Source organism: Solanum verrucosum, unplaced genomic scaffold, assembly GCF_900185275.1.
Source record: "Solanum verrucosum unplaced genomic scaffold, falcon-dt-bn FXZP01000603.1, whole genome shotgun sequence".
Taxonomy (NCBI): Eukaryota; Viridiplantae; Streptophyta; class Magnoliopsida; order Solanales; family Solanaceae; genus Solanum; species Solanum verrucosum.
The window spans coordinates 298501-313405 of NW_026020644.1; the positions used below are offsets into that span (position 1 = coordinate 298501).

At 31.4% G+C, this 14905-nt stretch overlaps 2 protein-coding genes across 2 annotated transcripts; both read right to left on the reverse strand.

Moving 5' to 3' along the window:
• Positions 1-752: 752 nt before the first annotated feature.
• Positions 753-1604, reverse strand: LOC125812084 (HMG-Y-related protein A). The gene has a single exon (XM_049491575.1). It carries the CDS (start codon positions 1453-1455, stop codon positions 952-954), a length of 504 nt encoding a protein of 167 aa, XP_049347532.1. The 5' UTR covers positions 1456-1604; the 3' UTR covers positions 753-951.
• A 2445-nt stretch (positions 1605-4049) lies between these two features.
• Positions 4050-8929, reverse strand: LOC125812078 (cysteine-rich receptor-like protein kinase 43). The gene is made up of 6 exons (XM_049491568.1): positions 8788-8929; positions 8538-8674; positions 7945-8155; positions 6485-6719; positions 6208-6358; positions 4050-4657 (listed from the first exon to the last, which is right to left on the reverse strand). Exons 1-6 carry the CDS (start codon positions 8849-8851, stop codon positions 4256-4258), a joined length of 1200 nt encoding a protein of 399 aa, XP_049347525.1. The 5' UTR covers positions 8852-8929; the 3' UTR covers positions 4050-4255.
• Positions 8930-14905: the final 5976 nt, after the last annotated feature.

Sequence of the window (14905 nt, forward strand, 5' to 3'; positions counted from 1 at the left end):
TGTTATCAAAATCATTATCAAAGATTGATAGGGTTCGAGTCATGGTTATTGAAAAAAATTCTTGATAGAGAGCGCTTCCTCCTTAAAATTAAACCCACGCGGTGCAAATTCAAAGTAATCGGACGGAAATCAAAAAACAAACTATATCTCAATAAGTTGTGTAGATGCAAATACAGGAGTTTGGGTAGTACAATGAAAGAGATGTTTGGTTTGCTAATAGATAAACACAAAATTATGTATTAATTGTGACCTTATTTAATCTTTTATTGGTAGGATTTTTAGGCTATGTATTATACATTTTACCAAACGATTCCTTAATAAATCAATGGCTAAGCAAATAGCTTAACACAACTAATTTCAACATTACTAATATATTTTATTCAGTACGATTATTATACACTCTATCAAACGAACCCAATAACAAGCATTACTCAAACACAACACTCATATATTTGGTGTCCATATTGAGGGATAAAGAATATATTCATTTATCCTAAGTTGAGGGATAAAAGTGTTCACTCTACATATAAATAAGAGAACTAAAAAGAGAAAGTATCTTTTTTTCCATTTTATTTTCTTTATATCCTTTTACCAATGAGAAGTCCCACTTTTGAATAAAACATATAAAAAGCCTTTGGACAGCTTTGCTTTTTTTAAACTATTAGCCAATACAATTAAAAAAGTTAAAAGTAAAATGTAAAATATTTTTTTAAAAAATGGAATATAAAACAGAATAATACTGAACTTTTTAAAAAAAAATAAAAGCCCTCAATTTGGATTTACATTGGCCCAATTACAACATAAAAATCACTCACCAGTCACACAATTCTTCCTACAAATGTAATTAAACAAAGCTACAGGGACTAAACATTAAATTCAAACCAGATAAAAAGAGAAAACAGTTAGCATATTTTGCCATACAAGTCCCTAAACTAATTTGTCTTTCTTCAATTAAGCCCCTACAGTTGCAGCTACCGGAGTTTTCACCTTCGGCGGCCTTCCTCTTCCTCTCGGAGTACCAATTGGCTTCACCGCCACCGGCGTCTCCTCCGTCATCGGATACTTCCTTGGCCTTCCACGTTTCTTCCCACTTCCACCAGAACTACTTTCAGTCGTCGTCGTCTTCTTCATAGGTACCGTAATCGGCGCGTATGGAACACGCTCCTTCGGTGGCCTTCCACGTGGTCTAGGATACCCATCCGGAACCGGAACCGAAGATTTCGGCTTCGGCGGACGGCCTCTCCCACGGCGCGGCGGCGCGTTTGGGTTTGGCTTCATGTAATTATTCTTCAACATAACTAACTGCCCAGCTTGCTTCATTTGGTTCAAGTGATGTGCAAGGAGTGTACCATGCGCTGGTGGTAGTGTACCATGAGTCCCTTCAATTTGCCTCCATATTGCTGATTTATTCGACCCTTCTTCTTCATTCAACGCATCTATAGCTTCCATTATCATCTACAAACAAAAATTACCAAAAATGTCAAAAAAAAATAAAAATTACCAAAACTAGCAGAATTTTTTTGAAAAATTGTTACTTACATCAGGATAAGAAGGCAAAGTTGAACTTGCTTCTTCAGTAGCCATTTTTGTAACAGAGAAAGCAAAATCTGAGAAAAAATGGGAGTGGAAGAAGAGAATTTAAATGGATGAGATCAACATTGGGAGATTGATCGTACAGTTGGGGATTCATTTCAGACATATAAATGGACGGTTTAGATTTAATTTGAGATGAAAGGAAAATAAGTTCACGCGGATTGATGACATGGCTGTGCTTGTCGTTATACATATAAATTACTATTATTTCACAACTTAATATGGACTATTCCACATATTAGTCCGACTTTAATAGGAGTATCGAGCATCGGATCGAAAAAAAAAAACTTATTATATGTTTTATTTGAAATTTGAAATTATTGGATTTATCAAAACACATAAAAATAGAATGATAGGTCTACTCTTACATACTAGAGGTCTTTTCTAAAATTTCAATTCGAGAATTCTTATAGTTTTGTAAGTTTTTTAAGTTGATGAATTTACATATTGTTTATATTTTATTTATATGATATTTTTGTTTATTAAAGAGTAATAAATATTTTATATTTAGAAATGGATAAATTTAAATTATTTATCTTTAATGACATAATTTTATGAAATAATTAATAGTAATTCTACTATCTATATTAAGACAACAATTATAATAGTTATAATATTGTTTCTTAATGAAAATGGTGAGGGAACATGATATATTTGTGTCCTATCAGACAGCAGATTTTCAGTTACATGAGAATGCGGAAAGGTGGGGCCCACATGTTCGAAAAATGAATTAATTGGACCGCCCAAAAGTTGGGAAACCGGTCCCACTAAGAGAGTTGAATTTTGTACAACTAATATTTCACTAAAAAATGGAAAATATTTCACTAAAAAATATTTTGCATAAGGCCTTAACATGAATTTTCAAATATAATGATCTAAAAATTTGAAGGCATTAATGTATATTTTTCACTTTCGTTAGATAAAAAAATATATGTGAGTCAGTTTTTATAATGTTAAAAGTATATGAGAGTCATTTTGAAGACAAGTTATAATGAAACTTAACTATGATGGATTAGTTATCCATGTATTATTTTTTAGTGAACGTTTGATTATTTTGGAATCCCAGAATAACCCGCAATTGCTACAACCTTTCCCACAGCCTCTGCCCTTTGGGTGAACACTTTGTGCGCACTGGGTAAACCCCCCACTGTGTAATAATCTACAAACCAGTGAATGTTTGATTTGTTGTATTAAAAATATATGAATTACATAATTTCTATAAATAAATTGTTTGTTTACAAAAATATCTTTCATAAGTGTAAAATTTGCTCAAAACAATGTATAAAAAAGGTTTGACGGAGTGTTTTTTTTGTCATTTTAACTATTTTATTATCTTGAATTAAGGTATCCCAAACTTCGTAACCATTCAACCGATTAAAGAGTACTAAAAATTATCTAAGTATCTCCCTCAATCTATTAAGTTTTGTTGGGCAAAATTACTCATTTTTATAATCAGATTATTCCATCTTTGATATGATATACAAGTGTATACAACAGCCAATGAAACCAAAACATGATAAAGTTGACATTTTTTTCGTAAAGACATAATATATAAATATGGCCAAACACATAAACATATCCCTAAACTTGTTGGGGTTTCCCCCACAGGTACCTCAACTACGCCATTTTCCTATTGAATCCTTGAACCACCCATAATTTATTCCTTTTAAACATTGTGGGCTGATTTGGCACAAAACTTTCGTAAATATTTTTTGTTGATTGTGCGTGTGAGATCCACCTTTCCCACATGGAAATTGCAATCAATCAAACTTCAATCCATGTTCACGTCAGCGCCACATAATCATTTCCCAAACCTAAAAACCTAAAGCCCCTTCATTTTCCCCCAAAACACTTTTGACTTGAAGAAGAAGAAATCGATGAACAAGATAGCTTCGACATTGAAACTTGATGATTAAGAAGAAATCAATGAAGGAGAGATATATTCTGATGAACATCTCCAACTTAATGATGAAGAGAAAGAAAAGAGGAGAAATAAGAGAAAAAAGGGAGAAATTAGGGTTAAAAGGAGAAAAAGAGCGTTGGTGGGTGGTTCAGGAATCCACATTAGCGCCTTCAAAACGTCTTCACGCGCTTAAGCAACGTGAGATCACATTTTGTGCCACATCAACCCACAGTGCTTGAAAGGAACAAATTAGGGGTGGTTCAAGGATTCAATAGGAAAATGGTGTAGTTGAGGTTCCTGAGGGGAAAAACCCAACAAGTTTAGGGACCTATTTATGAGTTCCCCCTATAAATATGCCTTTTAATTTGGCCTCACCTTATATTTATGCCTCCAACTTTGCGTGTGCACAAATACACTTAAATTTATATAAAATTATACAAATTAACACACGTGTCCAATGTGACAATTTTCATCCTACATAGTGTCCTATGTATATTATGTCACGAAAAACTCATGTCTACTTGTACACACCCAAAATTAGAGGGTATAAATGTAAAATGAGGCCAAATTAAAGGACGCATTTATGTATTATGCAACGTAGTTTAATTTCCTGAGAGTAACTACATACACTTCTTTAACATATTAACTGTCACTAAGATTCATCATACTCATTGATCTCTATTTGTAACCAATTTACATGCTACAAAAATTGAATGTATACACAAAAAGAATAAGAAAAATTCTCCAACAACGCCGCGCCTAATCTCTCACAGGACGTTTACCATGAGGGTCCGATCTCCGTCTTGTAGGTGTGGACGAACTTGCAGTTGCACTAACAGTGTTGCTACTAGACGAGGAGCTGAATGTAGAAGGATTGGATGCACCCGAGGTTCCAGCTGTATGAGACGTACCACCACCTGGTCTGTGAGATCTAATTCTTGAACCGGGATATCCAGGTCTAGTTGGTTCTCTATCAAGAGATCCAGGACTCTTCGATAGCATCACCACAACCTGTTGCATGGTTGGACGTAGTCGTGGATCCAATTGAGTGCATAATAAGCCAATCTGTATGTACATTGCTATCTCATCGGGGATAGCAGATTGTGCCAGTGCAGGGTCCGTAATCTCCCAGCTCCTACCCTTCTTGTAAAGCTTGTACGCCTGCAACCATAACAACATTTAATCATGATCACCATCTGGTACAAAGTTAGGCTAACCCCGACTCAAAGACACTTTTAACATGGTTTGATACTGTTGTTTCGGGCCAAGCATGCACGTTTTTACTCCACACACCGTAAGACCATCCCAACACCTTATATATAACTATTTTTCTACTTCAACTACCAATATGAGACTTTGTTTGCAACTCCACAAATATTCTCTCAAACTATAAGTCCTGCATGTCGCATCACGATTCACTCGAGAACGACACAGTCCCCGGACCTAGTACCGTGTGGCCAATCACCAAGCAGTGTTTTGGGAAGCGAGAAGCGGAAAAAAGCGACGAGGGCTTGCTTCACAGAAGCGAGAAGCGAAGCGCACACTTTTTTTAAGTAAAGCGATATTAGTATAAAAAAAATATATATATTAAATAACTGAATAGAGATAATATATTCTTAGATTAGAAGTAAATAGATAGTCAATAATCCTCATAAGTCATAACATATAAAGTAAAAACATAATTAAATCACAAAAAATGCAGCAATAAAAATATAGAAAAACACACAGCAGCAACCAAAAAAAAAAAACAGTAGCAGATCAGTCGCAGCAGCCTCGCAGAGAAGAAGAAGAGAATTTACAGCAGTGGCCTGGCAGCAACCAAAAATAGAAAAAAACATCGCAGAGCAGTCGCAAAGAAGAAGAGAAGAAGAGAACTTACAGCAGCAGTCGCAGCCTTGCAGCAGTCCAAAAAATAAATTTGAAGTCGCGAAAGAGGTATGTGAAGTCGCGTAAGGATTTCAGAAATTATATATAAAAAAAAACTTACAATTTTTTTTTTAAAAAAACCCTAATTAGTGCTTTTTCAAATTAAGCGCGCTTTTTCACGCTTTCGCTTTTCTGGCGCTTCTCGCTTCTACAGTAGAAGCGAGCGCTTTTTCAATGTCGCCTCGCTTCAGGAAATAAAAGCGCAGGGGCTGCGCTTCACCTCGCCTCGCCTCGCGCTTTAAGCGCGCTTTTCCTCGCTTTTTATAACACTGTCACCAAGACTGATAGTTTTTTTCCTTTGTGCATTTCCAACGACTAGCAGCAAACTCACCCAATGCCTTCATCTCCATACTCTATCCGTCAAATAATTGGCACTACTACCCACTTTTAGGCTAAATTGGCCTAAAAAATACCTTTACATGGTGTGATACTATCCACTTACGGTCACAGCCACACAGTTTTCTCCCAAAGGTCTCACACCATTAAGAGTATACCTACACCTTATAAGTAAAGTTCTTCTCCCTCCATCTACCGATTTGATTATGTTTTGCACCCTCAACATAGATAAAAGTAGTCCGATCTTACTTTTCAAGTAGTTAAAAAGTTCTACAGTATGGCTATATTATTTTTTCTGTTACATGTTTATAGGAAGCTCGAATTGATTCCGAGGACTCTCCTATTATACTCAACAGGAAAGAAGGCATTGACAGGTTATTCTTCTTCTTGTAATCCAGAAATTTCAAGGAATATCAAGACTGAAAAGCGCAGAGAAATCAAGTTCTTACCCATTCAAGAAGGCTTCGAGAATCAGGATCTCTGTTAAAGGTAGAATTCTTCTGGCCACTTATGAGCTCCAGAATTACAACTCCGAAACTGAATACATCAGCCTTCACTGATAGTTGTCCATGCATAACGTACTCTGGCGCCATATAGCCACTGGCTTCCAAGTTAAATTATCAAAGAGAGTTGTTAGCAATATCGAGTGAGTGTACTTGTGCAATATAACGAAATTTCTACATAGTCATCACTAAACACAGTTTATAAGGTTCAATAGAATCATACTTGGTACCAGCTACACGGGTGTTAACATGTGTTTTATCTTCAGGGTAGAGTCTAGCCATTCCAAAATCAGCAATCTTGGGCACCCATTTGTCATCAAGTAGGATGTTGCTAGCTTTTATGTCACGGTGGATAATGCAAGTATGTGAACCTTCATGAAGATATAGCAACCCTCTAGCAATGCCAACAATTATGTCATGCCGTTGCTTCCAGATGAGTGCATCTCTGTTAACAGATTCTAATACAAAAATATAAGAGTCAGTACTAGCTTCTAAAACTACTAAACATGTTTCTTCTTGCTCAAAACTCGGAAAGGTTAAAAAGATTCATAAAGTAAAGAGTCTGGTTTTGCTAAGACCACTATGAGAAAAATTGCTTGCTTGAAGAATTATATTATATTCGGGCTCGGAATCACAAATTGCTTCTACTGATAAGTTTAACTTTACACGAGGAAGTTAAGGTCCTCAAATGTCGTCGAATGATGTTTCAGGGTTATAGAATTCTTGAGAAGTACAAGGAGTTTCAATATCTACAAATACTACTACAACATACCCAGTGTAATCCCACACGTGGTGTCTAGGGAGTGTATGATGTACCTTAGTGGGGAATGGGAGGTTGTTTCCGACAGAAGAAGTTTCAATAACGTACTGCGGCCGCCTAAGGTTGATGAAACTGGAATGAACACAATGGGTGGGGTACGAATCCTAGCAAAGGCAAAAAAACAAACTAAGTAATTTCTTTTCATCTGTCTAACCGTTGGTGAACAGATTTACATGATACATGTATTGATAGGAGGATGCAAGTATTCCATGAAGTAGTTGAGGTGCACACATGCTGGTCCAAACATCAAAGTTATCAAAAAAGAAGAAAGACAACAGAAAGAACAGCCACACGTTTGTTGCTGGATGTCGAGAAAACAATAAACGTTATGTCCATCACTGGAGTTCAAGGAACATTTGAGCTTAGAGTTTGTTTAGCAACTAAAACACACGAATACAGAACAATATGACGATCCCTAGTGGTTTCACGGACTGACACAGAGATCATTGAACTAGATTACTGACAACGTAACTGAAAGAAAAATTTCTGGACCCAATAGCAAAATGAAAATGCATATCCCAAGGCTATTTCCAGTATCTCACTCCTCAAAAGACTGACAAGAGCATCCATCTGCAGTTCAATTTGTTTTAATCTTTGGATAGTGAAGACAAGGGCAGAGCCACAGGTGTCTACTAGTTCTGCAGATCCCGATAACTTTGGCTCAAACCTTGTTATTGCATTAAAAAATTCATCTAATAAGTACGAATAATCTATCCAGAACTCAGTAAACAAACACAATTATGACCTAGAACACATAAACTAAAAATTCTGGCTACGCCTCTCAATGAATGTCATTTCATTTCATTTTAAAAGAACATACAAAAGCTAGTAGATCTAAGAAGATAAAAACTAATAAAACTTACTGAAGAGGATTTTGTCAAGGCTCTCATTAGCAACATACTCATAGACAAGCAACTTCTCTACCCCATGTACACAGTACCCTAACAAATTCACCACATTTCTGTGTTGTACACGAGCCAACAACTTAGCTTCATTCTTGAATTCCTTCATCCCCTGCCTTGAACTATGTGAAAGCTTCTTCACAGCTATTTGCCTCCCATCACTCAATTTCCCCTATAAATAAGAAAAGACTCAATTTTTTCAAGAAATGTTGAGTTTCTGTTCAATACCCAAATCACATAAAGACTCAATTTTTTCAAGAAAGCTTTAGTTTCAGTTCATACCCAAAACCACAAAAAGACTTCTTTTTTTTTTTCAAGAATCACAAAAAGACTCAATTTTTGCAAGAAAGCTTGAGGTTTTGTTCATACTCAAATCACAAAAAGATTCATTTTCTTCAAGAATCACAAAAAGACACAATTTTTTCAAGAAAGTTTGAGTTTCAGTTAACACCCAAATCACAAAACGACTCAATCTTTTCAGGAAAGCTTGAGTTTTTGTTAACACCCAAATCACAAAAAGACTCAATTTTGTTGATTTTCAGTTTTTTTTTTACCTTGAATACAGGCCCAAATCCACCTTCACCAAGCTTGTTATCTGGGTGAAAATCTTTGGTAGCAGAAACAAGAACTTCAAAAGGGAATTGCTTCTGTTCTTGTGCTGCAATTTTCTCTAAGTCCTCCTCATTTTTCCCTTTTTTTGATTAGTCAATTCACAACAAGAGAAAAACCCAAAATCACCATTAGAACAACAAAAAATAAATAAAAAACAAGATTAAGGGTACCCTCACAAGAATTTTTGCTTACCTTTGTTGGAGCTTGAGAAAAAGGGTTTCAAAAAGTTCTCAAGAATTTTTTTGGGTTTGGTCATAGCGGGTACACAAAAATAATTAGTCCATTACAAAACTCAAGAGGACTTTGTACAAAGTATATGCAATAGAAAAATTACAAATTTTAAGGTTTTTTGGTACATTAAGGAACCGTGTTTATGTGGAATTTTCAGAAAATTCAAAGAAGGGGGTGGGGTGGGGGGTGAGGGGTTGGGGGGTTGGGGGGGTGAGGTAAGCTAAAGTTTTTGATAACTTCTGTGATTATTATTTCTTTCATTTGAGTATGTTATGAACTTTAAAATGCTCTTTTGATAAATCTTTCATGATACTTTGAATTTATTGTTGATGTCAATCTTGCTACCTTGATTTATATCACCATTTGAAGTTAAAAATTTGTTTCGACGTGCGATTTAAGTTATTCTCATAAACATAAAACATCTAGAATTTATGATAATTATTAAATATAATTTTATTGAATAAACAAATCATAATTCATAAATAAGGAATCAAATTATCTTAAGACAACACGTTAATAAATTATATCTTTGAAATTTTCAAATATACATAATTTAATAAAGATTATCATATCTTTAATTATGTTTATAAAATTCAGAAGCATTCTCTATCTTCTTAAATTTAGTGCTAAATTTAAAATTAAATAAATAAATTGAAACAAAAAGGGTGTATTGTTTATTGATTACTCTGGCACTAATTCAATAAGTAACACAATGAATTTAGTGTAATATGTAGCCTAATGGGCAGGAGTTTCACATGCAATTTTTGCAAAATTTATGATTAATTGAGCACATTCTCTGTATTGAAATATTTCTAATTTCTTTCATCATAAACAAATTGAATTGATGTCCAATGAACTATATATTTTTATGACCAAAATTCAAAACCATGAATTATGAAAGTCGTTTTGGCAAATCACTCATAATTAATAACTAACATGGACTTTATAATTAATAACTAGCATGGACTTTATATATGAACATAGGGGAAAATTAAAGGTGATGGTAACATTTCTACCACTATAGGACTTTTTTTTTTTCCATTTTCAAGCATTGAAGTTTTCTTGTTATTATTACTCTTATTCCTTATTTACTAGTACTTTGAGAATTGGCCAACATTTAATATATATATATATATATATATATACTTTTTTTACAGCTGATTTTACATCCACAAAGGAAATACTGGCATGTTGGACGATTCCACTCGTTGAAAACTTCCACTTTCTTTTTTCATTTTTCATTCGTTTGATATCCATATTGAAGTTCCACTAAATTCGAAACTTTACTCGTCACAATTGGATACAACAAAAAATAACCCTTGAAATGAGTCACGTGTGTTATTGAGATTTTGCAAGTAAGAATTTTTTATTTTTCATTCGGTTTCGATATCCATATTAAAAGTTCCACTAAAACAGGAACTTTACTCGTCACAATTGGATAAAAAAAAAAAAGAGTAAAAATATTTTAAGAGAAATCAATAAATAGTACCTGTAGTAATACTGTTGTGGCAAATAAATAATTTTGCGGTAATTATTTAATGATAATGATATAATTATTGTTATATTATATTTAATGATAATAATAATCTCTCACAAAGTGAGATAATTTTTAATGTGAATCTAGATTAATCGATATTAAACATTAACATGTTTCTTTTATGTTCTTATAATAATAATTTGCTATCATAAAAAAGGAACACATGTAAACCTAGGAAATTAATTATATCGTTTTCTCAAGTTTTTGGACTTGAATCTCGACATACACATATTTTAGCGATAAGAAATATGATTTATAAATCAGTATACATTCAACCTACGTGTCGATGGATCGATCGGATACTATATTTTAATTTATTCTGTGAGTGAAATAATAAAACCAAGTAGAAATGGACCCCAAAAAGTACTTTAAATGTCTTATATATGACTTCGTCTCACATCTAGTTTTAAAGAATCCTAAATTGTTTTGCAGAATTCCTCTTTATTTGTGGTTCATTGCATTTTGATAGTATAATATAGCTTGCTTGATGTCATTTTCACTTATTAAGTGGAAAAAGTGTTTCTCAATCGATAAATTTTAAATAAATATAATAAAGTTAAAACGATAAAATCTGATTCAAGAATTTTATATCATACTTTAATATGTTCGTTGTAATATTTGAAAGTCAAACAGAAAGAAAATTACAAATTATTGTGTTTAACACTTTTTGTCTATTAACTTTTATTTTTAATGGAGTACTACTCTAACTTATTAAAAATTTAAAGAAAGAGAATATAAAAAGAGTTAAATAGATAAAATAATGTTAATGTCGGGGACATAGTATAAGAAGACAAATAATATTTTCTTAATTTTTTCTACTTGAAAAAGGTTAAAGAAATTAAAATAATATACATTTATATAACAAAGAATTATTGTACTTTTTATCATAATAATTATGTATTTTCAAAGAAAATTAATACGTAATTTATTTTCATAGAACAGGCAAAAATTGTGCACATTGGGTTGTGTTTGATACAAATTAAAGAAAATTGTTTTCTAAAAAACAATTAATGAGTTTCTTATATTTATTTTTTATTTAAATTTGATATGTAAATAAAAAATATTTAAATATAATCTAGATAAATAATCAGATCTCGTGAAAAATCAAGCGGGCCATTAGGGTGAAAGACTCTAGAACAAATGAGAAGTTGTGGTCATGATTCTTCATAAATATGTATATATTAAATGAGACGATTAAAATAAAACACCCCCATAAGACTTTTATGCAGGAAATATTTTTGTTTATAAGAAGAAAAATTTGAAGTAAACATTGAATGGGGATGATATTATTCATGTGTGAAATAAGGCATACCAAGTAGAAATTGACCAAAAAAATTTGCTATCTAGACTAATTTTGTTTGCAATATTAATTCAATTATTCCTCTTTACTTGTTGCTCTTGACTTCTTGTATTTGATATATTGATGTCATTTTCACACTCCCTCCGGTTTTATTTATTTGATCATTATAATAATAAAAATTCTTATTATTTATTTATTTTAATAACTATTGATAAAAAATGTTCGGGATTCAAAGCTGGCCTAAAAACAGAGAAAGTTGATTTGATTTTCACTTGCCCCATTTTATCTAATTCACTGAATGGGGTAAGTCGTCAATTTTTGAATCATGTAATATACTTTATTTGTTGGATTATAAACGTACGTCATTGCAAATAATTACTTTCTCTATTTTAATTTATATGACATATTTATTTTTTAGAAATATTAAAAAAATATTTAGATGTAGTAGAACATTGGAGGAAAATCCTTAGTAACCAAACTTAGAAAACAAAGAAAGAAAATTATCGATAAACTTCAATATTCTAATGAAAATTAGCTAAAGAACCACTTCAAATTTTAGAAACGGAATTCCATAATGGAAAGTGTATATTAACATATTAACACATGTCATGTTTTATTATAAAATAAATTAAATAAGCTTCTTTCTGTTCTTCTTTTAAAAATGTGTTTCTAATTTTAATTGCACTAGTATCATTATCAATTCACGTGTATGGAATAAAAATAAATCAGCCCAAAGAGAAGAAACCATTTTTTTTAATAACTGCGATGACCAAGTTGGTTAAGTAGATGATTATTCAGATTGGAGGGTTCAGGTTTAAATTTTTTTTTTATATGTTTTCTTAGTCGAATACTCGAATTTGTCACACATGAAGTTTGTTTGATCCAAACTATTACATTGAAGTGAAATTTACTTGTGCACAATCAAAAATAAAAATTGCGTATTCACTGTCAACAACAAAAAAATAACATCTTATGGTGGTACCATATTAAAAATATAATAATTGCTTTTTCATTAAATAAATTTAAGAATATTTTCAAATCATTGCCTTAGGGAATAATGTAGCCTGTGTGACAGCCAGACAGGTTAAAATATGTTTTTTCTTAAAAAAAATATTTATTTCCTTATTTTTTAAAAATTAAAAAATTGTTTGTTTTCTTCTTGTTTTCATACAGGTGGAATTTTTATATCTTTTAATAGGTAAAGGTGGAATTTCACTTAAATTAGAATGTAGGTTTCTCTTATGAGTATGATCTTTGAGTTCTCGTTTTATTTATTTGGTTTCGAAATATGATAGCTTTAGTTCAAAATCAACTCTTCGCTTTGATTATTAGAATGGAGTCCATTCAATGGACCTACGGATCAAATTCACACTTTACAAAGTTTCTCTTATATGTAGAAAATAACAATTGACCTCAAAATTTGTCTCACGATTCACGAATATATTTTTTTAAAATGTCTTATATGACTTTTTCTCCAATTGAATTGAAGATTTCCTATTTTTTTCCTTTTATTTTTCTTAGTCTTGTTTTTCAATATTCAACTTTTCCTCTTTAGTAATTTGTGGTCCATGTATTTTGACAAAATATATTGATGTTATTTTCACATTTTTCTTGCTCGTGCAGAAAAACAATCATTAGATGAGTTAGTGAAACATATATTACTTTTTTTTATAAGTGAATGTATTAAAAACAAATACAAGATTAGCAAAATGAAGAGAGTATTAGAGATAAAAAAAATTATATCTAAGTTTTGATTAATACAACTATACAAGTAATACAAAGTTTAGAGTTAAGATAATTATAAAAAAAATAACTTCCACCCATAATTAAGTGAAAGAAAACACTTTTCTTGGTGAAAATCTTTCTATGAAAATGACTTTCTTATTACCAAATATCAAAAAATGATTTTCTTCTCTCCTAACAAATACACGTTTTTGTTTCACTTCTATCAAAAAAATAAAAAATAAAAAATTCACAAGCTCAATAACATAGTCAGTGCTTGTTGTCCATATATTTTTCTAAAAATTATCTCAAAATATTTTTTATTTTAAAAATTCAAGACAAAACTAATTATTATTCCTACCGTCCTATTTTTTTCTCATTTTATTTATAGTAGTAATTATTTTTGCAGAGTATAAACATCTCAATTATTACACATAAATAAAATAAATATTCAATAAAAGAAGTATGATCTTTAAAAATATAAACAAGGATGGAATAATTAAATATCTCTACTAACTGATATTTTTTTAACAGATATATAAATAAAAAATACGATAAATATTTTGAGACGATCGATATAGTACATCCGTATCTCAATGTGTGGAAAAATTATGTGTGGCCTTATAGGAAATGAGCCAAATGTGGGACATAATAAATTAATAATGTTCCCAACAATCAAATTATGGTCAATTATCCCCATCTTGAGGGCAACTACCTAGGTACTATAATATTATAAGAAGTTTGTTTCTTCTTGTTTTCATAAAGGTGGAATTTTTATATGTTTTCACACTAGAGTGGAATTTCACCTTAGTTAAAAGGAAGCTTCATCTTATGATATTTTTATTTTTTTTGGGGGATTAATCATATGGAATATGAATATATTAATCGATTAATTTAAATTTGTGTCATGTAAGATCTATTTTTTTTTTAAAAAAGAAGAAGCTAGAGTACTAAAGGCTTAGATGCCCAGAATCTTTAATCGAAATTGAAGGAATTCTTTTTTCTTCATACACAAAATTATTAAACTAATTATGTGCATATTTTTGTTTATAATAGCTGAATGAGATCTTAATATTAAATGTCAGTATACATATATAACAATAACTCATCATAACATTCATGACATTTTCATACAAACATTGTCATTATAATGAAATTTGCATGTATTTTCTCTTTGTACTTGATTGAATAAAAATGGAACTTAAAACAAGTTTCTCAAAGTTTGAAACAAATATACATATGAAATTAGAGTTGGTGTAACGATTTAAAAGTTATGAATTCTGAATTTTAAGATAAGACAACGAGTTCAAACTAACGTATAACTATAACAAAACAAAAAACGAGTATATCAATATTTAATATATACTTAAAAATAATAATGAACCACTTAACACAATACTGTATATGAATATTAATAATAGATTCATTACAATTGCACTTAATGACTTATAATATTTTGAAAATTATCAATCAATGTCTCACCACCATCAGATACACTTTCAAATACTCCATTCTTTATA

Bases quoted from the DNA above. Each gene is read 5' to 3' on its own strand.
- LOC125812084 (XM_049491575.1), bottom strand. From the start codon at position 1,455: ATGATAATGGAAGCTATAGATGCGTTGAATGAAGAAGAAGGGTCGAAT.
- LOC125812078 (XM_049491568.1), bottom strand. From the start codon at position 8,851: ATGACCAAACCCAAAAAAATTCTTGAGAACTTTTTGAAACCCTTTTTC. The intron at 8,675-8,787 runs GTAAGCAAAAAT...AATCAAAAAAAG, and splicing joins TTTCTCAAGCTCCAACAAAG to GGAAAAATGAGGAGGACTTA. The intron at 4,658-6,207 runs GTAAGAACTTGA...TTATGGTTGCAG, and splicing joins CTCGAAGCCTTCTTGAATGG to GCGTACAAGCTTTACAAGAA.